The sequence below is a fragment of the Sminthopsis crassicaudata genome, chromosome 4 (assembly GCF_048593235.1).
Source record: "Sminthopsis crassicaudata isolate SCR6 chromosome 4, ASM4859323v1, whole genome shotgun sequence".
Classification (NCBI taxonomy): Eukaryota; Metazoa; Chordata; class Mammalia; order Dasyuromorphia; family Dasyuridae; genus Sminthopsis; species Sminthopsis crassicaudata.
Genome location: NC_133620.1, coordinates 393,746,297 through 393,772,501, shown reverse-complemented (window position 1 = coordinate 393,772,501; position 26,205 = coordinate 393,746,297). Strand labels below are relative to the sequence as shown.

At 33.8% G+C, this 26,205-nt stretch overlaps 1 protein-coding gene across 2 annotated transcripts; it reads left to right on the top strand.

The window, feature by feature from the left end:
• The first annotated feature begins 80 nt into the window (after window positions 1-80).
• On the top strand, window positions 81-24,225 carry FH (fumarate hydratase). 2 transcript variants are annotated; one of them, XM_074262505.1, is made up of 10 exons: window positions 81-275; window positions 5,011-5,145; window positions 9,673-9,783; window positions 12,671-12,847; window positions 14,529-14,711; window positions 17,231-17,396; window positions 18,851-19,054; window positions 20,169-20,296; window positions 21,472-21,625; window positions 24,022-24,225. In XM_074262505.1, the coding sequence occupies exons 1-10, from the start codon at window positions 162-164 to the stop codon at window positions 24,162-24,164; spliced, it is 1,515 nt and encodes a 504-aa protein (XP_074118606.1). In that variant the 5' UTR covers window positions 81-161; the 3' UTR covers window positions 24,165-24,225. The 2 variants fall into 2 exon arrangements, with proteins under 2 accessions (XP_074118606.1, XP_074118607.1); XM_074262506.1 differs by having other exon boundaries at window positions 191-297; window positions 4,906-5,145.
• Window positions 24,226-26,205: the final 1,980 nt, after the last annotated feature.

Genomic DNA, 26,205 nt, shown 5'->3' with positions numbered 1-26,205 from the left:
TTCCTTGTGATTGGTCAATAATAACTAGTCCCGCCCTTCGGGCCCGGGACAGGGCTTCCTTGTTGGACGAGAACTAGAGAAGCGGTGTGGGCGGGGTAAAATGGTCGGCGGGGAGGCGTGGTCACGGCTCCCTGAAATCGCCCCCTGGCTCGCCTGGCACCATGTACCGTTCTCTCCGAATCCTCCTCTTGCCTACCAGGCTGTTGCAGCCTTCTCCTGTGGGCCCCGTTTGCACCTCCTGCGCCTTGCGGCGCCCTGCGATCGCCGTTCGAATGGTGAGCGTCGTCTGCTGCTCTTGTGCCCTCTCAACCCTCCCCGGGCTCAGCCCGCAATGACCTTCACCTTGCTCCCCGACCCGCAGGCTGAGCCGGGCCAGGCCAGGCCTGGGCCGGAGCCCTGGTGCAGGGAGTGCCGGCGGCGGAAGAAGATTACGTTCTTTTCTGCGTGCTCTTCTCCCGCCCCGGGGCTGGGAGCTCAGAAGTCATTTTTTTTTCTCGGACCCCTTCCAGTCCGCAGTCCGAGAGGCCTTAAGAGCGTGTGCGCATGCGTGGGCGTGCGGGACCCGCTTCTGGCCCTGCGTGTAAGGCATGTCTGTGCCTGCAGACCCTCCCTCTGTTCTGTCTAATAATTTCCAAATCTGTAAAATGGGAACAGTAATAATACGACCTTTTCCCTAGCTGTGTTGTGAGAATCAAATGAAATAATATTTGTGCTTTGCAGTCCTATGTAAATGTTAGCCGTTTTTAGTCATTATATTGGAATTACTGCTGGCTTGGACCCATTCCTAGCTTTCTCTCTGAAAAACCTGAACTTGTGACTCGATGATGTAGAACATACTCTGGTGATATTTAGCGTTCTGGTTTCCACAACTTAGGAAGCGACCCACCCGGAAGTGAATTCACAGTCTGGACTTGAGAGCACGAGGGGAGGGTGTGTCAGAACCCCTGGCTTGCCTTACAAGTATGTAGTATTAGTATTTGATGCCCTTTTTTTTTTTCCCCATTCTGATCTGAGGAAGGAGGTTAAAAAAAAGGGGAGCTTCAAAACCCACCTTGCTGCCTCCGGGATAAACCTCAGACCGCAGTGGTCCTCAGACTTTTTAAATAGGGGGCCTGTTCACTGTCCCTCAGACTGTTGGAGGGGCCAACATTCTGTCTCCGCCCCCTCAGCCCATTTGCCATAACCCGGTGGGCCGCATAAACGTCCTCTTCGGCTGCATCTGACCCCAGGGCTATAGTTTGAGAACTATACCTCAGGGTATATACAATAAAAAGTATTATGTGGTTCGAACCACCGGACTTGGAGTCAGGAGATCCGGTAAAATGTTTTGTAGTTGTAACCTTTCGTATAAATATAAAAACTGTCATTTGGAGGAAAATTCAGAAAAGCAGTTTAAAGTTCCAAGTCCAAGCCTGTAGCTACTGCTGATTTGTTCAAATGAGTCCTTTTCATTTTTTAGTTTTCAAATTAAACTATCGACAATATAGCCAAAAAAATAAGAAAAATTTTTAAAAAGTTGAGATTGTGTACAATTTCAGTTGTATATACTAACTTTTTACATTGTTTGCTCCTTGAAAATAAGGAGTATTTTTTGCCTTTCCTTTTATCCTCAACACTTAGGACAGTGCCTGGGACATAGAAGCATGAAATGTGCTTGTTGACTGAGTGTAACAGTATGTATGAACTCTGGTGTTTCATTGAAGATGTGAGAAACTGTTGAAATTGCTTTTATCTCTGTAACTTGGTAGCATCACTTCATGATACAATATACAAGGCTACTCTGTTTCTAGCTCACTGTTCTTTTTTTTTTTGCTAATATTTTTATTAATTTTATAATTATAACTTTTTTGACAGTACATATGAATGGGTAATTTTTTACCTTATCCCTTGTACTCCCTTTTGTTCCAAATTTTCCCCTCCTTCCCTCCATCCCCTCCCCTAGATGGCAGACAGTCCCATACATGCTAAATATGTTATGAAGTGGTCCTCAAACTTTTTAAACAGGGGGCCAGTTCACTGTCCCTCAGACTGTGGGAGGGCCGAATTATAGTAAAACAAAAACTCACACTCTGTCTCCGCCCCTGAGCCCATTTGCCACTACCCAGCGACCACGTAATCATCCTCAATGGGCCACATCTCGCTGGCGGGCCATAGTTTGAGAGCCGCTGTATAGTATATCCTAGATACAATATGTGTGTGCAGAAATGAATTTTTTTTTTTTTTTTTTTTTGCTTGGGGCAATTGGGGTTAAGTGACTTGCCCAGGGTCACACAGCTAGGAAGTGTTGAGTGTCTGAAATCAGATTGAACTCTGGTCCTCCTGACTTCAGGGCTGGTGCTCTACCCACTGCACCACCTAGCTGCCCCTAAGAAACGAATTTCTTGTTTCTATCTAGCTCATTGTTCTTAAGAGTATCACTTCTCACTAATTTTCAAGCCCATTTAATTTATGAATCAGACTTAAAGTGGAAGATATCTTCTAGTTTCTTCCTCCCCTCCCCTTTTTAATACCTGAGGAAAGCTGAAACCCAGAGGTTGTAACTTGCCGGGTCATACAAGTAATAGTCGTTAGAACCAATTTAAAACAAGCCTCTCTGACTTAAGAATATTAAAGTGCATCTTGGCCTATGTCCTACTACTTTTGAGGAGAGCCTGGAGAGTGATTGTCTGGATGAGTACCTGAATTTGCCTTGCTAGGCACAGGCAAGGATTTAAGGACTCTACAATTCTCTGAATGTGCTGTTATTAACTGATCCTATATAAAGAAAACTTATTGCCTTATTCCTTACTCAGTTATAGAGAGTCTTATCTAGTTGATAAACAAGTTACAAGTTTAAAATCAATTACGCCTGACCCACAAAAGGGCCACTTGTGTTTATTCCTATCACTTATTAGCTAGTTCCATAAGTCCCTTAACCTCTTTGAACTCTTGTTTTTTCTTTAGTAAAAGGACAATAATAGTTGGATTTTGTATTAAAGAAGTGATTATTACACAAGTATTATACAAGTGATAAAGATGAATTATTACTACCAGGTTTCCCTTTATTATATTATATATTCATGTTATTTTCTTAATATCTAACACCTATAAAAATCCTAGATATATAAAATAGATGAAGTAAGATATTCACTAGACAGATTCTAAGGTCCTTTCTACCCCAAAAAAGTTCTTTTTTTTTTTTTTTTTTTTTTTTTAAAGCAAATGATACTGCCAGCAAAGTTATTAGATATATGTCTAGAATTTTAAAAGAATCACAAAAAAAAAAAAAAAAAAAAAAAAAAACCTGGACAACATGAAGAACTGGTGCTTTTTTACCTGAAGCTATGTTGAAGCAGTAATGGTTCTCAGCTGGAGTCTGCCCATTCTCCTGACAGTACTGGCATTTGGGGGTCCTGGTATTGACATTTACCCGCCTCACCAACCAGGGCTCTATCACTGGTTCATTGAAGCAGGGGTTGCTGCTGGCTTTCTGGGACACTTGCTGTTTTGCACTGTGCTCTCCCCATTTACCTTAAGTGAGACAGACTTTTTTGCTGATTAGGTTTTTTTTATGGTGTTTGGACATGAATATAGGAGATTTACTGCAACTTATTGCTTATTCTCCCATCTTGGGTCCCAGAAGTCTCTGCAATATATTATTTTGTTTGAAGTCTTTGAGGAAAATCAGGCCTTAAATAGATATGTAGTTGGAAAAGGATGGTTTTTCAGTTGTGTCCAATTCTGCATGAACTCTCTTGGATTTTCTTGGCAAAGATTCTCACATAGTTTGCCATTTTCTTTTCCAGATCATTTTAGAAGTAAGAAAACTGAGGCAAGCAGAGTTAAATAAGTTGTCCCAGATTTGGCTAGTAGTGTGAGGCTATATTAAAAACTCTTGTCTTCCTGATTCCAGGTCCTGGGCTTTACCTGCTGTCTTAATGTATCATAAATTATTTTTCTTATTACAAGTTTCTTTAATATATCACTGAAGCATGTTAACAGATTTATAAACATTAATTATAAACATATATGGTTAAATCAAACATTAAATGCTAAGTATGTGAAGGGCCTTAAAAGCCAAAAGGATTTTATATTTAGTTAAAGTGGCAATAGGAAAATTCACATGGTTAACTCTGAGCTTTAGAAATATTTTGTCAGATGAGTTTCACATAACTTTGTGAAACTTTCCTGTCTACAAGGGAAACTAGTATCCTAATTAGATTCCAGATTTTTATTCTGTAATTAGATTCAGGGAGGTAATATAAATACATAGAATGCTGAAGTTAGAGTCAGGAAGACCTGAGTTCAAATCTTCCCTGAGACACTTAATAGATGTGGGACCATGAGCAAGTTGTTTAATTGTTCTCAATTTTAGTAGTTTCAGTTGTAAAAATGGAATAATAATATTCTTTTTTCCTTTCCTTTTAATGGATACAACTTTCTCCTTTAGAATTTGTGTTGCTTATCCCCTTGCCTGTTCTACTCTTCCTCTTTATCTTCACTCTTTTCCCCTGCCTATTTCCTTGTTTTTCATTGTATTTCTATATCATGTTGGCTGTGCTTGTTTTTGTCTCCCTGTTCCTCTATCTCTAGAATCTGTCTCTCTTTTATCCAATTGAGATGAAAGTTGGGTTCACAGGATGCCTGTTTCTCCCATCCCTTCTTCTTCCCTATTTGAAAACTCTTCATCTCTATCCCTCCTTTTGGAGATTGTAATTTCTCTTCCCTTCTTTTTTTTTCCAAATGGGAAAAATAACTATATTTAACTATACTTCTATGACTCTTGGCAATTTTTCCTGTTTGGTTTTCTTTGAAAAAGGTTATGTAGAATGAGAGGTATGTAATTCTCTTCATAATATTATAAATGCGAACTTTAAAAATATAAGAAATGTTTCTGAGTGAACAAAATTTAAATTTAATTTCAAGCTTTTTTTTTGACTTGTAAAAGTAAATTATTTACTCCTAAAAGTTGTTTTTATTACATATGAAATTTACTGTGTTCTAATCCTTATATCTGATCTCATTCCTCAGGCAAGCCAAGACTCATTCCGGATTGAATATGATACCTTTGGTGAACTCAAAGTCCCAAGTGATAAGTATTATGGTGCCCAGACAGTGAGATCTACATTAAATTTTAAGATTGGAGGTGTAACAGAAAGGATGCCAGTGAGTAACTTTTATTGGAAGATTATTATGTAATTTGAAGTGAAAAGCTATTAGGATTGTTAAATTTGAGATGATGAAGATATGTTACACTCCATTCAAATAAAAGAAGTTGGAGCTTTCTAAAGTTTAATATGGGGTTGTTTTGTAGAATATCAGAATTGAAAGGGGTCTCAGAACCTTAGAAGTGGGAATGCATCACAGCATTGGGCCAGCCTATACAAAGGCATATTGTCAGGAGATGGAATGTTGTATACAGGGAATATCTGCCAAGGTGATACAAATAAAAGGGAAAGTTTATGAAGAAGATTAAGGTAAAATAAGACTGGGAAGATAAATGGGAGTCTATTTAAGTAGATGGAGTTTATATATTACATTAGAGACAATAAGGAATCATTATAAAGACTTGAATAAAAAAATGACAAGTTTAAATATCAACATGTTAGCTTTGTAGAGTGTGGATTGGAGGAAAGAAACAGGAAGTCTGGGAGCCCATTAGTATCTTACAATAATATTATGAGGGGTAATGAATACTATTTTGTAGTCTTGAACCTGCTTGGTAGCTGTGTGAGGAAATAGTTGTCACAGTCGCTTTGGAGATAAAGTTGCCAAGATTTTGCAGATGATTTGAAAAGTAAGAGAGGCAAAAAAAAAAAAAAAAAAAAAAATTAAAGTTACAAACTTCACTGGAAGGATGGTGATATCCTTAACAGAAAAAGGAAATTGGGAGGAGGGATAGATATAGGGGAAAATATCAGTTCTTTCTTTGAAATGTTGAGTTTAAATATACATAAAATATCAGAGTGCTGTGGAAAGAACATTGGACCTTCAAAAAATAACTTCTCTGCTCTTCAATTTCCTCATCTTTAAAATAAGAAGTTGGACCAGATGATCTCCACCATTCTTTTCAGCTCTAAATCTATAGCCCTAGAAAAAATACCAATTGAAGATGTTAAATAGGCACATGGTAATGGGGGACTAATGGAGAATGTGAAATTGAAATAGTGAACCTCATTATAAATGAAACAGGAAAAAAAGGAGTTGTAGTTGAGTGGAAGGATGGCTTACAGATCCTCTTAGCAGCTGCATATAAAAGAGTTGAAAACTTTGGTTTTGTCATGTTCTTTAGGTCAACAAGAAATATTTCCTTAGATACTTGGAATGTTCATAATAAGTTTAAGCAACAAGACTACTACAAAACTTGTGTGAATGTCTTTTCAGGTGATGAGAGATTGAGAAATTCCCTGTAGAACTTGACAGTATCTTCCAAAAGCATGTCAGTAGATACATTAATATTGTGTGTGCCTTTGATGGTTTTAGGAGAGGTCAGTGAAAAAGAACTTGTAAGGTAATGTTTATTTGCAAGAAAAAAGAGAAACTAAAAGCTAGTAGAATATATTATAATAGCCTTAAGTCTACATATGATGTACTCTCTTTTAGAATAGAAATGGAAAGCATTGGACAGAGTGAGAACCAAACAACTACAAAAAGTAAAATTAACTCATGAAATGACTGGTTTGTATATCATCTGTTAATGTGCAGCCAAACCACTGACTAATTAAAGTAAATGTCAAAATCACTTCTGTGTAAGGGAAAAGGCTGAAACATGACCTGATACCATTGTGTAATTGTAGTTGCAACAGTCTTTTGCAGCCATCCACCTGTTCCTTTTCTTTCCCTTATACCTCTTACTTTGGGCATGGTAATTCAATCAGTTGTAGCATTATATAGGACTAATTGACCATTTATGGATTGCCTCACTACTGCTCTGCCCCTACAGACCAAAACTCTTTCTCCTGGTCACTGATCCCCTTGATACTCTGTCTCTTATTAGAATCCCAAGTTCTTTGAGGGAAGAAACTATCTTCCCTTTCTGTTTTATCCCCAACACTTAGTGTGATGCCTAGCACATAGTGAGCTCTTAATAAATGCTTTTAAATCTTAAATTAAATCCAATCTATTAAAAATAATGGGCACTGAAAAATGAGGGGAAAAAAGGAAAGGAAAAGATATCTATTGTTTATCACTTTTTTTTCTACAGAAATTTAACTGACATAAAGTAATCACAGTAGGGAGCACAAAACAGCTAACTAATCACCTACCTAGCAAATAACATCCTCTTCGAGAAGAAATATATAGTGGAAATAGTAATTTATATTGCAGGTTCGTTTGTAAAAACATTATGAAAGAGGATTTTTTAGAAGATTACAGGTAATGCTGCCTCTAGAACAATGAAGGGAAAAAATGAGTTTGTAGGGAGCTTAGTTTGAGGATGAATTAAATCAGATCATCCCAAGACAAAAGTAGAGAATAATCCTAAATAGATTTGTTTTCAAATTTTCTATTATTGTCCTTACAGTGTTCTGTTTTCATCATCGTATAATAAAACTATTCCAAACTATTTTGGAATAGTCCAAAAGTGTTTGGTTTAATAGCAAGGTGCCAAATAATGCTATATGATATAATAATAATAATAATAATGATAATGATAACTAGCATTTATATAATGCTTTTAAATTTGCATAGTCCTGTAACATTACTGTCTCATTTGATCTTCACAACAATCCTGGTATGTAAGGGTATTGCAAGGTGCATTTCACAGATGAAGAAACTAAGACAGATATGAGGAAATAACATTTAGAAAAAAATTAAAAAGATCAACTGGATTGGACAAGGTATATCCATAGTTAGCTAGAAGAGATGTCTTCTGGAAACAATAGCTTTTTGAAAATATTTTGAGAGGTATGGGGTTTCAATATACTTGAAAAGAGAACTCATGGAATAAAATCAGATTTATACCACATTATCCTATTTATAAAAAAGAACCAATGATCAAGAAGATAACTTCTGTTCCATATATCTATTTTCTGATAAAATTGTTATGAAGATAATGGACATAACAAGAGTATCCCGGATGAACATGTGGAAAGAGAACAGTTAGGCTTTCACAGTTTTATGTAGCAAACTACATATTAAGTCACAGTTTACTGAATGTTAGGGAAGTTATAAGATGCTATTGTATGATATTTTTAATGACCAGTAACAGCAAAAAATCACTTGATTTAAAGGTATAATAATAAAATGAATAATTTGAACAAAATGTCTCTGAACAAAGTATCTCTTAATGTTATGATAATGTAAAAGTCCTTCGTAGGTATGATTAGAGGAAACATAGTTCAAGAACCTTTTGTCCAGCATTATCAAATGAGATATAAAGTACAAATATGTTTTTGAGATGTTTATATTTGTAATTGCTGTCTTAAATGAAGGCCAAATAAAAAAAGAATTCTCTGTAAATGGTAAAAATTCGGTAAATACTCTTATGAATAATACATTGATTGTAGCAAGAACCAGAATAATATAAAGCCTCAAAAAAATTAACTACTGCTGAAGCTTTGTAAAGGAATAAAGAAGGACTGGTGACTATACCATGAAATGCTCTTAGAACTAAGTTCAGTTTGTTGAATTCCTTTATCTCAGGAACTCACTGCAAATGGACACTGACTTGGTTTCTGAACTGAATAAGAGAAAGAGAAGGGGGCTCTTGCATTTTGGACATTGTAAAGTTCTTTTCATTACAGGATCCTTTTCATCTTTTAAATACCAGAATTTTTCTGGTAATGATATATGAAAAATAAGGAGAATCTATCCAGAAAGGGTTACGTTCAATAGTATCAAAAGTTACCAGGAACTGAGAAAAGATAAAAATGGGGAAAAGACCATAGAATTTAGAAATTAAGAAATTATTACTTTAGAAAGAACCATTATAGCATAGAGGCAAAATGAAAAGTAATATTTGAAGATGTTGAAAGGTGAATAAGTGGTTAGGGAATAGTGACAATAATGTCGATAGATTTTTCAAGGAGTGTGTGAAAAAGGAGGTGAGATACAAGGTCATAGCTCAAGGGGATGATAAAAAAAAACAACACCATTTTCAAAATCAAAACTGGGTCAGTAGAGAGATACATAGTGGGCACAAAAAGCATATCATATTTTTAACAGGGTCCTGTTCATAAAAAGTGGCATAGAAGATGTCATCTGGGAAATATCTCATCAGGATGAAAGTGAATTGTGTTATGAGAGAGTGGGGTAACAGATGGATAGTCAGAGTGTTCACAAAATGTTAAAAAAAAATATATATAGTAGAAGGCCTCCAATATATTGAATGTGCTCTTTCTGGAAGATTTAAGGGAGGGGAGAGACAAAAATCAGTGATGAATTTTGAGTTCTTAAAATGTCAATGTAGGGAGTAGCCACATTGATAAAAATCAGCTATTGAGGTATATGAACAACTTTTGGGGGATCTTTCATATATTAGATTAATTTTTTAAAAAATGCAGTCATATTTTTCATACTGTAGAAATAAGCTTATTATGATGATCTCATTTGTTATATACAACTATAACCTTTATCTTCTAAATAAATTTGAGATTATCTTGATATCAATTTTATTAGTGGGCTCAGCTTTTAAACTTGTATAACCAATAAATGTAATGTGTATTTTGAGAAACATTCTAACTGTAATTACAGATCCCAGTCATAAAAGCATTTGGCATCTTCAAGCGGGCAGCTGCTGAAGTAAACCAGGATTATGGCCTCGATCCAAAGATTGCTGGTGCAATTGTAAAGGCAGCAGATGAGGTAGGAGGTACTAAATATGTTTCTTATATCATCAGACCTATACAAGACTGAATGATTTTTTTAAAAAAATTTACATAGATTGGGTATAAATTGGTGGAAGGCCACTCTGGAGCATTATTTTATGAAGATAAAAGTTTTCAAAACAGCATGACTTGTTCTCTAGTTTTGCTGTTTTGTTTTTGCTTTTTTTTTCCTTTCCCAATGGTAGTTTTCCCTGATTTTGTGGTTAAACTTACTTTTTTTAGTTTCCAGATTTTCTTTTACTACCTGGATATTATGCTTTTAATAACAAGTTACATTACATGATATTTTGCAAAAAATGCTTTCCTCACAGTTGTTATTTAATGCCAACTGTTATCAGTTCCCCTTTTACAATTAAGGAAACTGAGATCCAGAGTTTCCTTATATTGAGTCAGAGAGGTTAAATGATTTACCCAGTCAAAAATGTTTGTGTGGGGATTTTAAACAATGATTTTTTATGACTCCAAATTCAGTGTATTTCCACTGATAATTTTCTGTTTTGGTATTTTCTTATCTAAAGAACTGAATTGCTTTAAGTAATAAACTCCAATTTGTGTTTTTTTAACTAGGAGAAGTATATAGTTCATATTTTAAAATATGTGCAAACTGTAAACTAAAGCATGAAAGTAATCATCTTAATAGGCTTACGATCATTTAAAACGCAGATACATACATGCACATATATGCACACACAGGAAGAAGCAATAGAAAAAACACGACATGTATTAAGTGACCATGAGATGAAATACATATCTATGAATTACCATTGAAGATACTAGTCTATTATTATGCTGATCCTAATTGATCTGTTGAGTTTCAACCTAGTAAATAATAACAAATATATTTGTGCTGAAAAAATGAATCTCAGCATTAACAGCCATAGTATTATCTCTTTCTTAATGGATTAGACCTTACAGATGAAGAAATTATAGTTTATGCTATTCAGGAAGATTCGTTTTTATATTATTAGTTTTAATATTTGTAGAGTATAGTATTACTATCTGCTTTGTGGCTCTGATTCACCTATAAGTTGTTGACTTTTTTTCTTTAAACTTTAGAGTTTCAAATTCTTTTTGTGCTAGCTCCTTCACCATACATTGAGAAGGCAAGCAAAGTCATACAAAACATTTCCATATTAGCTGTGTTTCCCCCCCTGCCCCAAAAAAAGGGAGGGACAAGAAAAAAAGTGAAAAACAATATGCTTCATTCTGCACTCATAGTCCATTAATTCCTTCTTTGGATGCATGTAGCCTTTTTGAAAAATTGTGGGCCCCCACATGATAGAGGCTAAGTTGTATTGGTGTCTGTTGACTGAAAATATGTATAATGACAAAAAAATCACTATGAATTTAATAATAATGCACCTGTATTTTTAATTGGAGACAGTAATACATGTAATAAATATTTAATATTTACCTTATAAAAGGAATTTTTGCTTATTTTTATTTATGGACTATTGGACTTTTTTGTTATAACATTGTAGTCCCTCAGAGTCTGTTGCCCATAAACTCATAATTTTTGCTCTGTGTGATCCAAAGAGGATCCCTGCTGACAAAGTCCATTTTACTCTTATTGAGCTCTAGTTTTAAATCTTTTTTTCTTATATTGAATCAAAATCTTTCTCTCTGCAACTTCTATCTATTGTTCTTAATTTACCCTGTGTTTAAGCAGAGCAAATCTGATACATTTTCTATGATAACCCTTTGAGTTGTAACACCTCTAAGTCTCCTGTTCATATTCCTAGGTCATAGAATCTTGGGCCTTAGATCTAATGTTATCAGATGTTGGCATCTGATCTGATGGTAATCAGAAGTCTCTCATTTTACAGATGGGGAAGAGATTAAGATAGGGAAAAGACCATAGAATTTAGAAATTAAGAAATTATTACTTATAATATAGCATAGAGACAAAATCAAAAGTAAGGTTTTAGGCTGTTAAAAGGTGAATAGGAGGTTAGGGAATAGTGATAGTAAATGTAGATGGATTTTTCAAGGAGTCTGTGGAAAAGGAGGTGAGATACAAAATTATAGCTCAAGGGGATGATTAAAAATACCATTTTCTAAATCAAAACTGTGGGTCAATAGAAAGATACATAATGGGCACAAAAAGCATATCATATTTTTAACAAGGACCTGATATTAAGTAACTTGTTCGGGGTCCCATAGAATTGACTAAATCCAGCCTTCTTTCTCTTGTGCTCTCCTGTTGCCATTCTTCAGCCTCTCTTCACATTGTATGGTTCCCAGGGCCCTCAACATTATGATTATCTTTCTTTGGAAACAGATGTCAATGTCCTGTTGTTGTTTGTCGAGGGAATTGAGGTTAAGTGACTTACCTAGGATCACACAGTTAGTAACTATTAAGTGTCTGAGGCCAGGTTTGACCTTGTGTCCTCCTGAATACAGTGCTCTATCCATTACCCAATCTAGTTGCCCCATCAATTTCTTTCAAAAATAGGGTCACCCAGTTCTGAAAACAATAATACTCCAGATGTTGTGTGGTCCAGAAAGAATACAGTAAATCTTTGAACTCCCTCCTTTTGGATACTGTGCTTCTTTTATTGCGGCCCAAGATTGTGTTAAGGTTTTTCATTAGCATGTTTCAAAACTTAATTATTTTGAACTTTCATACCAAGGTGTTATTGGCATAGTTCATGTATGTTGTATGGCATAGTTCACAAAGCATTAGTTACATTGTGAAGGGAAGGAGCATAGATTATAGATGAGAAAAAAAAATTAGCTGATTTAGTAAATAAGAAAATGTATTATAAATAGTAGTTAACTGTCACAGAATGAAAAATAGGTAAAATATTTGGTATTTAATCTTGTTTTTAAAATTAATTTTTTTTTTTTTTTAAACTTTTCAGGTAATAAGTGGTAAATTAAATGACCATTTTCCTCTTGTGGTGTGGCAGACTGGATCTGGAACACAAACAAATATGAATGTCAATGAAGTTATTAGTAATAGAGCAATTGAAATATTAGGAGGAAAACTGGGGAGCAAGGATCCTGTGCATCCTAATGATCATGTCAATAAAAGCCAGGTTAGTAAATATGTTCAACTTTTTTCCTTTATTTTTAGATGAAGGGAACAGTGAAAATTCCTCAGAAAGCAAAAGTTAAACCTTTCTAAAAACAAGGTAGGTTAAATTAACTCATTTCTTTTAATAAGACTTCTCATTAGGTATCTTTATTTTAAACAATAGTTTTGATTATATTTTTCTCAGATTTCTTAGAAATCATTTTTAGGAGGACATGATGCATTTTGCAAATAAATTCAACATCCTGAAGGTGTTGTAGGCATGGTGAAAATTATATTCGCTTTTTAAATCAGAGGCAATCAAAGTGATGGTTAGCCTTGGGAACTCTGGAAGATTTGGGTTTGAGTCATGTCTTTGTTCCTTGCTTGCTGCATAATTCTATGAAACACTTAGTATTTTTTGTTGCTACAAGAAAGGATGCTAATCTCCATTGGAAGAGGGACTCCCTTGTGTCATTGAAGTCATAAGTACAGTTCCTATCTTTTTAAAATTGTCATTTAAGTAGTTATTATTTTCAAATTCCTTACTTTATAGAATTTTCCAAAGAAAGCTGTTGTGTTTCTTTTGAAACAGATATAAGATTTTAAAAGGCTATTGGAGGAGAGGGAAGAAGGTGTGACTGTCCTTCTCCCTTCCCTATCTATTTCAGGATTTTCTTTCTTTTTTCCTCTTTAGACATCTATTTTGATGGCCTAGGAAATTACTATTTTAGGTAAATTGAGTATACTTTGGGGGCAGAACATATTTTCCAAAGCACTTTTTTATTGTTTATGTTATTATAACTAATACCAAGTTAGTAAAACATTTAATGGAATTTTTAAATAGAATACTAGTTAAAATGGAAAATGTTGTGAAATGGCTAAAAAGTAGATTAAGTGGCACAAGTTTGTTTGGATCAGAAAAAGACAGATCTATTAAAGTTTCAATATATGTATACACATTTCCCTTTCTTGGCTTCTATTGGTAAAGTACTAGTACAAAAGCTACAATATAAGTTGGGAAGATTTTCCAAAAGTCAGCATTTAGAAACTACCACTTTAATGAAGAATGTCTTGGATGTCAGGGATATCCTTGATAAATGGAGCTGAATACATCAAGTATATTAAATTACAAAGCCTGCCCTTCCTTTATCTTAGCTTTGTGTTGGAGGGATATTGAGATGTCTTTTTTTTTTTTTTTTTTTTAATATTTCTTGGCTACTTATAGAATATTGAAAAGAAACCTTTAAATTAAACATCATAGCTTTAATTTTTAAAATTTTAAGATTTGTTTCTAGAACTTTTGAAATAGAAGTAATGCAGACAGATATCAGCTATTCTTCGTTTCTTTGGTATTGTCTATTAAATACTTCAGTATGTGAACTTACCTCAAATCTTTCCATTTAAGACTTAATTGTAGAGCAGGTAAGTCTAAAGAAGTTGAAGTAGGTAGAGATTTACAAGAAATAAAAAAAGCATCATGACCCAACAGCTAGTGAATGGTAAAATGGAAGAAACATACCAGATTATTCTTTATATGTTGATCTCCTACACTGATAGATGACCAGTTAAATGTGAAAAAGTCTTTAGGTGGGCTTAAATTTGTGTTGTAATACATTGTATTTCTTCAGTAACTCAGTACTTTAGACACTTTTGGTTTTATTCCTCTACCTCTGGCTTTATTTATTTATTTGTTTATTTACTAGAGCTCAAATGACAGTTTCCCCACAGCAATGCATATTGCTGCTGCCACAGAAGTCCACGAAGTATTATTACCTGGGCTGCAGAAGCTTCATGATGCTTTGGATGCCAAGGCCAAAGAGTTTGCCCAAATAATTAAAATTGGCCGTACTCATACACAAGATGCTGTACCACTTACTCTTGGGCAGGTAAGAAATTACCAACAAGAAAAAAAATTCTTCAAGTTAAGGCGATTTGCAAATGCATTACACTACAAAATTATTTTATGCCACTTAGTTATCACTATATTTCAGAGGCAGTTTACACAATTCATGAGCAAAGGTTCTCCTTTTGCATTTATAGTCAGTAAGAAGTTCTTATATATTAATAATTCATTTGCTACTTGGAACATTTCTGTGATCTCTTCCTTCATTGAAAAAGTTAAAAATAAACACACATTTTATTTTCCTAAATCTTAGGAAAGCTAAATCTTATTTTGAATACTACTCTGGCCGTATGTGAAAGGATAATCACTTCTCAATTTGCTAGATTATTTTCATATATCTACAAATATTTGCTGAATACCTGCTGGATGTGAGGGATATGAAAGTATAAAGCATGAATTCCTAAACTTAATGACAGATTAGAATCCTGATTTGGATGGGCAAGATATTTAAACTCTTTGCTCCCTCCTCCCCCCCTCCCCCCCAATGTTTCCTTACCTTGACAAGAGGATCTCTCTAGCAGGTCTTCCTGCTGTATGTTCCATGATTCTATGATTCTGAATTTCTGCTCTCAAAAGGTTTATAATCTAATTCAGGAAAGAATATAAAGATATACACACACACACACACACACACACACACACACACACTCTTATGATATTACATATATCAGATAAATAACTGGTATTATAAAGCAACCTATTAGAAGTTCAGAGGATGAAAGAAACAGGAAAGAAATGGATGCTAATTGTGAAAGTTTCTTAAAATAATTTCTTTTCACCAATCAAGTGGTCTTAAGCAATAGTGTATGAATGAGAGAGAGACAGATCTCTAACCAGTGCTTGATCATGGCATGGTATCTGGCAAACAGTAGTCTCAGGCTGCACCAGAATGGAAACTCTAGTAGCTTCCATCTGCTAGGAAAATTTTGAGTGTAGATAGGTTTATTGGCCCAGGACTAGCTTATCTGTAACTTCATGGATGCTCATTATATAAAGGTGGGCTACCAGGTGGTGAATTTTTACCTGCAGAAGCTTATAAAGATTATCTCCTGAGATAAATAAGGTTTATGACCTGCATTGGTAGATGATGTACCCATGCCAGTAAAATTATTGATCCCAGTTTTGAAGTTGTCTTTAATTTGATTAAATTGAAATGCAATTCAAGTGACTTATAAAGAGTATGTTTTTCTTGTCAGATGTGAAAAATGCTTACATTAAAAACTTCTACTTTTTTAGGACATTAATCTGCTTTTTTATCTGTAATCATCACCCATGTTTGTACACCACTGTCTTCTTTGCTGGATTATTTTTACAATATTGCATTTTTTTTTAAATACTGTATATAGTGTTACTATGAAAAGTGAATTTAGCAGCTATATAACCGAGATGGAAGAATTAAAGTGGCTACCATTATTACCATACAGATCTGGATCTGCATCCCATAACCTTGTCATTTTATATGTTAGTGATATTATCAGTTGAGTATTCTTGCTTATCTGTATTAGTTAGAAGATAGAAACATTTGAAAGGAATACCATAGGTAAAAAAATATTAGAGTTAGAGGAAAAATATTCAGACTAAGTATTTTTCCATATACCAAATTATGGTGTTGGTCTTGTTATTTAGTCCCTTTTTCAACTATAAAAAAAGTGCCAAGACTTACCAATTACTTTTTGCTAGTATATTTAATAAATTGTCACAAATTGTGTTTCCATATTCTTCCTTCTCTTTGAATAGGTTTTTGAATAGATTGTTCAGTGTATTTAAGACTACCTCAAATATAAGCCCTTTCCTGATTTCTTTACTCTCCCCATCCCTCAATTGCTAGTGCCACCATCTGCCCCCTAATTACTTTGTAACATGTGTGTGTTCACATGTACATATACATTTCGTCTGAGAAAGAATAATCTCCTTGAGGTCAAAGCTTTTACTTTTATCTTCTGTGCCTAGCAGAGTATCTGACATATTGTAAATACTTAAATGCTGGTTATTTATTGATTGGTTTAACATAATAGATTTGAATTAAAAATTAAAATGTAAATTTGTAGATATAAAGAAAGATTTAGTGGAAAGAGCGTTGGATTTGCAATTGACCTCAGTTTATTTTCAGTGCCTCAGCTTTCTACTCTGTAAAGTGGATGGGTTGAAATACATGATTTCTAAAGTCTTTCCCTTCTCAAAATCAAGTAAACTATAAGGTTGTTTATTTTGTTTTTGGTTTCCTATGTTATTTTTGTTCTCATTAATTTGGATTGTGAATTTTTTTATAATTTTAGCAGTGAATTTGTTCCATAATATAAGAATGTTTTTCCTTCCCTCTCTTCCTCATTAAAAAAGAAAATATTGATCAAAGTAACCATAATAGTCTAAGATTGGATATGTAAATTCTGTAAACTTTATTTGAAAGGCAAATCAAACTCTCTCATACTGTTAGGGTGAATTACAAAACAGATTTGGTATTTATTTTATTGTTTTCTCCTTGATTTTTTCTTATCTTCAAAGGAATTTAGTGCTTATGTTCAACAAATGAAATATGGAATGGCAAGAATCAAAGCAGCCATGCCAAGAGTATATGAGTTAGCTGCTGGAGGCACTGCAGTTGGTACAGGACTAAACACTAGAATTGGCTTTGCAGAAAAGGTGGCTGCAAAAGTGGCTGCCCTTACAGGTGAGGGAATGAATGTAGGACTCAATATTGGTTTATGTCGTGCCTTTCTGGGTGGGTAGTTGTTGTTTTTGCTTGGTATATTAGTATATCAATTTTTGCCATTTTCTTTTCAACAGCTTGAGTAGTTAGAGAATTTAATTATCTATTTATGAAAACTACATTAATTATGTTATAATATTCAGTTATGTTTCCTATAAGAATTTTTTTTTTTTTTTTTGGTCTAAGTTTCAAAGAAGGGCAGGATGATAGGGGAACTTGGAATTTTGTTTGTATTGTAAATGTAGTGTTTTAGATATTAATTTATAACACTTAATTTCTTTGCTATTTTCTTATCTCATATCTTAAATTATGCCCTTATTGCTAAAGAAAAGAGGGCACTGTGAATTAATTTATGCTTTAAGATTATGTATGTTCTGTTATTGCTTGTTAATAAGGTGTTCTGTGATGAGCAACAGTAAAATCAGATACAATCTCATAAATAAAAGGAATAAACAATAGCCATGTAATATATTTTTAGGGGTATAGAAAAATGTGCATTACAGAAAATATTTTCCCTTGATGACCTTCCTAGTTTTTCTTTTAATCTAGAGCAGGGGTTCTCAAACTATGGCCCGCGGGTCAGATGTGAATTTCTGTTGCCGGGTTATGGAAAATGGGCTGAGGGGCGGAGACAGAGTGTGAGCTTTTGTTTTTATTATAGTCTGGCCCTACAACAGTCTGAGGGACAGTGAACTGGCCCTCCATTTAAAAAGTTTGAGGACCACTGATCTAGAGCGTCATAAATCTTCCTTTCACAATCCTGTTTAGCCTGAGAAATTTGTACCTGGTTATATAGGTATAGAACATAGATGTACAAATCAAACATTTACTGATAATAAATCATAATTTTGTGAGCTCCACATTTAGTTATAAGACTCTGTATGAACTCGCTAACAGTACTTTAAAAACTAAGCTTTATTCAGTAGTAATCTCCAAAGAACCTTTTTTATAATGAAAGTAATATTTGGTGGATTGGGGAAATATGGGAAATGATAACTCTTGAGCACATTATAATATTATTATTGATTATAACTTATAACAGATTCATATATCAGAATAGTACAGTAGATAGTAGAGTTTTGAGGAAAGGACATTTTGTTCAGTTCGATGGAGGAAAGGTTAACTGACAAAGATTAATTCCAAGATGAACTCTGGATCCCATCATTCAGCTAGATCTATCTAAGGTGGTACCAAACCTTAGAAATGCCTCAACCAATACTAGTTAAAACCTATCTTTATATCAGTTCTTTAGCTGTTTGAAGTGCAATAATTCTTTAATATTTTTAAATCTTAGGTCTGGTCAGATGTTGACTTTTTTTTTTTTTTTTAAGAGAATTATATCTTGATTTAGCTTGTTTATAAGATTTAAAAGATAACTCCATCTTAAATTCTTCTTCTTTTTTCTTCTTCCTTAGGTTTGCCTTTTGTTACTGCTCCAAATAAATTTGAAGCATTGGCTGCTCATGATGCTCTAGTTGAACTCAGTGGAGCCATGAACACTGTTGCCTGTAGTCTAATGAAGATAGCAAATGATATTCGTTTTCTGGGTTCTGGTCCTCGCTCAGGCCTAGGAGAGCTGCTCTTACCTGAGAATGAACCAGGAAGCAGTATCATGCCAGGTAACAAAATAGTGGCAAAATTTTAGTTCAGCTTTTTAGTTTTTTTAGTGACTATTATTAGAAGTAATAACCATGTAATTCAAAAGTCGGTCTTTGCAGACAGGCTGTTTAAGGCATTTACTCATTTACTTTGTCATTTTAGTCATTATAGAAAGACCTTCCAAAAGTGCTGTAAGTCTCCACTATTTTAAGTTCCTATTGGAGATTTCTACACCACCCTTATAAGTGCAACAATCTAGTAGGTCTAAACTATTATGTCCCTTAGTCCTAAAGTAACACCCTAGCCTAATTTCTTGTACATTTTGTCCCACTGGGAAGTAGTGATTGAAGCCACTGACCACTTTCATTGTCTTACTAATTTTACATTAATATGAGGTTCTCATCTTTATTCTATATTTTAGAGGTTTTTAGAATTATGTTTATACTTTTCATTTCCAGTTATTTGACATGAAAAAAAATCTCACAACAAATATTAAAATGCCTATCTGGTGAAAGGTAGTATTATATTATACACAGCCCCCTATCCTCAAGCAATGGGGTAAAATGGGAAAGGAGAGAATATGAAAAAACTGCTGTAATGGCAGTGTCTTGACTTGAAGTCTGGAAAACTTGAGTTCAAATGTGGTCTTAGATATTTAGTAGCTATGTGACCTTGGGCAAATCATCTAACCCTGCTTGTCTCAGTTTTCTCATCTCTAAAATGAGTTGGAAAAGGAAATGGCAAACTACTCCAATATCTTTGCCAAAAAAATCCCAGATAGGATTATGAAGAGTCAGACATGACTAAAATGACTCCACAACAAAAAAAGTAACATTCTGTAATGGATAGTGAAGTGGAACAAGGCTAGTCACTATGATAAATTTTAAGGAGGAAGTTTCCAAGAAGGCTTTGTGTAGGAGTTACTTAATATCTGAGTTGGGCCGTGAAGTAGGGCATTTCAGTGGTCATTTGGGTCAGAAATTTTTTTTGAAACATAAAGGAGGAATATAATGTAAGTAAAAGCATAATGAGCTAGGAGAGGGCAAGAAACAGCAAAGAAGATAACAAGTGATATAATTATCGTTGTGTTAGAAATTACTTTCATTGGCAGCATTTTTCTTTTTCTTTTCAAAGGAAAGGTGAACCCTACCCAGTGTGAGGCAGTTACCATGGTTGCAGCACAAGTAATGGGAAATCATGTTGCTGTTACAGTTGGAGGCAGCAATGGACATTTTGAGTTGAATGTTTTCAAGCCATTGATAGTAAGCTTTAAATTTAATCTTTAATGTATCTTGACTTTAAAGGACATTTGTCTTGGTGTATATCTTTAATAGATTATTCCTGAAATACTCTATCATGTACCCTGGAAGCAAATACAGCTTATAGACAGTTAAGAGTATTAATATTAAACAATTAGTCCTAGGTATTGGTGTTGGTGTCTTGTACATAATTTAAGTGATTTGATTATATCTTAATGCCTTAGAGCAATGTTCCAGTGCATCCAGTTAATATGATAATATTTGGTATAACTTAAAAATATTTTAGATGAGTCATTCACATCTAAGGTCTTTAAATATTTAGTGCTTTGTATGTAGATGTTCAATAAATACAATTCATTTTTAAAAGTCTAGTTAACATAAAGATAATTAGCCTTTTACGTAGCACTTAAGGATAGTAAATCATTTTACATATATTATCTTTTTTGATCTTCATATCAGCCGGGTATGGTTGGTACTATGAGTTTTTCCCATTTTACAAGGGGGAAACTGAGTCTCAGAGGCACTGATTCCTCTTCTGCTATCCACATCCAGACAAAGCTGATGGACTCTGAATTTTTTTCACTAACTTTTTTTCCTTTTGATCTGTTTTCTCAACTGCTACTGTTATGGAAATGTTTTACATGATAGCATCTCTACAATATTAAATTGCCTACTGTTTTAGGAAGAGATAAAGGGAAGAAGGGAGCAAAATTTGGAATTCAAAATCTTGTAAAAATCAGTGCTAAAAATTTATTTTGATATGTAATTGAGGAAAAAGTAATATAATTTTTTTAAATGAGAAGAAATACTATGAACTAGTATTGTCCTTTATTTAGGACATTTTTTACTTGGTCTCTACCACCAAGTCTACATCTTCTCACAGTATATTTTATTAGCTCTTGCTGAACCTATATCAGAGAAAGTAAACAATATGAAAGTGTGTGTGTGCATGTGTGCATGCATGTGAACTGATCCCAGTTCAAATTGCAACCCATTTCTATCTGTCCATGCAGTATCACCATTGTTCATATCTTCCTAAGTTTGGTAGGGATCCATTCAGAATGAAGTTATATAGGATATTTATCTACATTTATGTAAATGCATATATGTATGTATGTATATGTATAAAAACTATTTGTGAGCATTTAACTTAGGCACTTACCATTTCTTTTTCGTAGATTAAAAATGTCTTAAATTCAGCAAGACTTTTGGGGGATGTTTCAGTTTCCTTTGCTGATAATTGTGTGGTTGGAATTCAGGCTAATATAGAAAGGATCAACAAACTAATGAGTGAATCTTTGATGTTGGTGACAGCTCTTAATCCGCATATAGGTAAGTATTGACGGGAGAAATATAATGCTTAGGCCATGATTTAAAAAAGAAAGAAAACAAAACCATAAATGACTTTTGAACACTTTCTACCTCAGCAAACATTCAAAATTTTTCCATTGTCTTGGATCAGATTTTTTTTTTTTTAAAGAAACAACTTACTGAACATTGGTTTTAAGACCTTTTATGATTTTTTTTTTTAATAACAATGGAATTCATATGGCTCACATTTATAGAATGATGCTTTACAATGATGTCCAGCTAGAAATGTCACTAGATGGCACTTGTTCTCCATTAATTAATAACTAAATGATTAGCAATTTGTACTTTGGTATTCCTGCTATGCAGTATTATTTTGATTTTTTTCAAAATTTCCTAGTTTTTGACTAACCTCATTTTTTTCAGAAGTTGAATTTTAAAATACTTTCCCTTTCTTTACCTGGAATAAAATGTATAAAACATAGCATAGAGAAGCCATATATGTTCATGTATAGACAAGCCATATAATTCTTTCTAGATAAATAAATTTTGATTTATGTGAATATTGTGGGCCAGATGTTATGGTTGTTTGGGTAATTTAGAAAATTTTTCATTATAATGAGCCAAATATTAATATCATTTTATTGTAAATATTATTATCTAGACTATGTAAATATTCTCACCTTTATAACACTGAATTAGCTAAGCAAATTTTATATTTTCTTTGATGCCAATTTAATATTAATTTTGCAGTAATCTGGCTTAGGCATCTCAATCTAATCTTGTTCTACTTTATCTTAAACACTGTTGCAGCAGTGAAATTTATCAGTTTAAATGTTTTCTAACAACTTCTGTTGTATTCTTGATCATAAGAATTTGACATTTTGGAAGGCATATTGTATTTTTATGTCTCTCAGTATAAATTCTAGAGTTAACATTCTTAGGACTATGTCACAGTTGGTAAAGGGTTGTCTTTCACTTTACTTCTGTACTTACAGGGAAGGCATCTACTATTGCATTATGATTCCATAATGGTTTTGGTTTTATGTAGACATTTTTTATCCTACTAAAAAAGATACTATGTTTACATTTTAGGGGGCTTAGCATATGCATGTGTTATAATTTATTATAGGCTTGTTTACATCTATTGATTTAAATTTAAATTTTAAAAATTTGATGATTAATTATGGTGATTGTGTTTTCTAATGAATCATCCTTTCATTTTTGGTATAAATCTAATTTGGTTGTAGTGAAGGTTTTTTTTTTTTTTTTTTTTAGTTTTTAATAATAGATGCTCTTTTTAGGAAATAACATGCTTTTTAACTACCATTTGTTTCTGAGCCTTTGCACTGCTGTCCGCAATTAAAATATTAAATAAATAATTAAAATGAAATTTTAAAAATGAAAACTAAAACCTCATAAAAATTGCATAGTACAGCAAAACAAATTCCCACATTGGCTGTGCTCCCAAATTGTTCATCTTAAGTCCATCACTTTGCTCACAGGAAGTGAGTAACATGTCTCATGTTCACTGAAGTACTCAGGATTCATGATTTATCATTACATCAGTCATATCCCAAAGTTGTTTTTCTTGACAGTGTTGTGATTGTATAAATTGTACTTCTAGTTCTACTTATTGTATTCTGTATCAGTTCAAAATGATCTTCCTAGTTCCATCTGAAATTGTCCATTTTTATTATTTCTCATGGAACACAATATTCCAGTTTTCTCATATACCAAATTCTGCCTTTCCCTAATAGGTAGGCCCTCTATTAGTTTCTAGTTTGGGGCTAAAGAGCTCCTACAATTATTTTTACTTATTTAAATTCTTTTCCTCTTTGCTTTCTTTAGAGGTATAGTGCTGATAGTAATATAGCTAGATTAAATAGTGTACACAGTTTAACAGCTTTTGGAATATAGTATCAAATTGTTTTCCATATTGGTCAGACCAATTCACCATTCCACTACATAGTACAGTAAAATACCAGTTTTCTAGCATCTCCAATTTTTTTTTTTTAATATACTTTTATCATTTTTGCCACTCTGATCAGTGCTGTTTTTTTTTTCCCCCAATAATTTTTTGGGGACATTTCCAGTTGTTATTCTTAAAATTAGTATACTGTTGTTTGTTCTTTTTCATCTTTTCTTGGTTAAGGCATGAGAGAAGGTTTTTGGTATGGCTTGTCCCAGAAAATAACATTTGAGTCTTGGTTCCATATCTAGAAGCTAATCGCCACAGTGCAACAATCTTAATATAGAATTAGAACGGGTTTATTGAAGGCTTTATTTGAAAACTTAACTGTGTTTATTTTTTAGGTTTACTTTGCTGTATTCTTCAATATACATTTTTATGATGCTTTATAGCTGCATTTTTTGTGTGTGGAACCAGCTCTTTATTTTCTCTTTATTTTTTCCTTCAGGATATGACAAGGCTGCAAAGATTGCCAAGACAGCACACAAAAATGGATCAACATTGAAAGAAACAGCTATTGAACTTGGATATCTCACAGCAGAACAGTTTGATGAGTGGGTGAAACCCAAGGACATGTTGGGTCCTAAATAATATATTTAAATAAGCATTTGTATAAAAAAAAAAAATAAATTGTGTTGAATTTTAAAAGAAATTTATCAGCTTTTTTTCCTTGTTTTGAACATTATTTGTCTTTATATTTAATTAAATTGTATATATCTGACTAAAAATACATGAGTCCTTAAAGAAGAATGTAAAATATCTTTTACATCTAAAAGGATTCTTGTCATTTTGTCTTTTTTTCCTCCTTTTATTCCTTTCCTACATACTAGGCCATAAGGTTGAGTAAACCTATTATTTGCTTCTCTTTGCCCCTTCCAAATTTTCTCTCTGTCCCCATCCTTCAACAGTCTCCTTTCTCTCTTCCTTTGAATATCTATCAATATCCTGACAGTGATTATTTACAAACAAAGGTCGTTTTTTTTTTTTTTCTTTCATAAGATTTAGTAATATAATTGTAATATGTTGAATTAATGAAATGTGACTTGAGGCTTAAAGATGTCAATAGCCTCTAGTATTTTGTATTGAAATTTTTTTTTTTATTAGGGAGATCAGATCTTCCCATTTTGAGTTGGCCAAATTTCACTACTTTCAAAAGAAGTTTAGTACAGCATTGTTTACATATAGTCTTTTCTTTTGCTACCTTTGAGACTTTAGACTTCCAGCCATGATAGCTGCATGAATGGAGATAGGCAGCCTATTTCCCACAGAGCTACTCAGCATAAACCTGAAATTCACAGCATGCCAAATACTTATCAAGAAATCCAGTGAAAAATTGGAAGACTTCTATTCCAGAAATGCACAAAAAAATCAGCCAGGAGTCCATGAGCAACAGGAAAGGGATAACTTTAGGGGGAATATATACCTGAGTCCAGAAAGGTAGTAGAATAGATGCTTTGTATAAATTTATTCAACTTGAAACCTAAAATAATAATTAAAAAATATATAATTATGCACCAAAGAACTGATGACTAACTAGTTTATTTTGCAAAATAACAGATCCTTTTGTACAAAGTTTAAAATGCCTAAATCCATCTTTTATGATGAATACAGGAGGCTCAGTTATAGGATGTTGTTCATCCTTTATTTTGAAGAAGACTTAATGGCATCATAATGTTGCTATCAAGGTATGGTATATTCAGCTGTGACTGATCAGATCAATGTAAGTTTGGAAGACACTACCACAAATCAGGACTCTAATGGTAGGCCATCAGAGTGGAAATAACTGAATTTTTCAGCTCTTATTTCCCCTGCTTCTATGATTCTGCTGTGTTCATGGAATACCAAATCTTTGTAAGCACATGGTTGAATGGCCCTGTGCTAGCATTTCCCATATCTCCTACTCAATCCTAAAGTTCTTCAGAGATACCTTGAGAATGTCTTTCTATTGTTGCTTCTCATCTCCATGTGAGCCTGACCTTATGTAAGTGCTCCATAAAATAGCCTTTGGGTGAGTGTTCATTTGGCATTTTAACCATATGACCAGCCCACTGGAGTTGGTTCTTTGCAGTAGACTTTGAATGTTTGGTACTTAGCTTTAGAGATGACTTCAGTGATTTACCTTATCTTGCTGAGTAATCTTCAGGATTTTCCCAAAACAATTCAAGGGCAAGTGTCATGGCTTTGATAGACTCCAGATTTCACAGGCATACAACAATGCCACTGTGATAGCTCTATAGACCTTCACTCTGATATGCAGTCTAATACTTTTTCTCTCCCACACTTTTGGAGTCTCAATACTGAACTACTTCTGGCATAATTTGTGCCTTAGAAAGTGTACTGCCAAAGTGAGTGAATTTATCTACGCCATCTAAAATTTATCCATTTACTGTGACTAATGGTTTCATACATAGAATGTGTAATACTGATAGAGAAGACCTCCATTTTCTTGGTGTAGTTGTTAGGCCACCAATCATCTGTGGCCAGAAAGTTTTCCACTAACTCCCTGTTCACTTTAGTCTTAGTTCATAGACTTTTCAAGTCAAATAGGTTACCATCTCTGGAAACTGATCTGGATGCCATTTTCATCTTCCTTGAAGACAGCTGATAACATCAAAGAAAACATGTTGAGGAG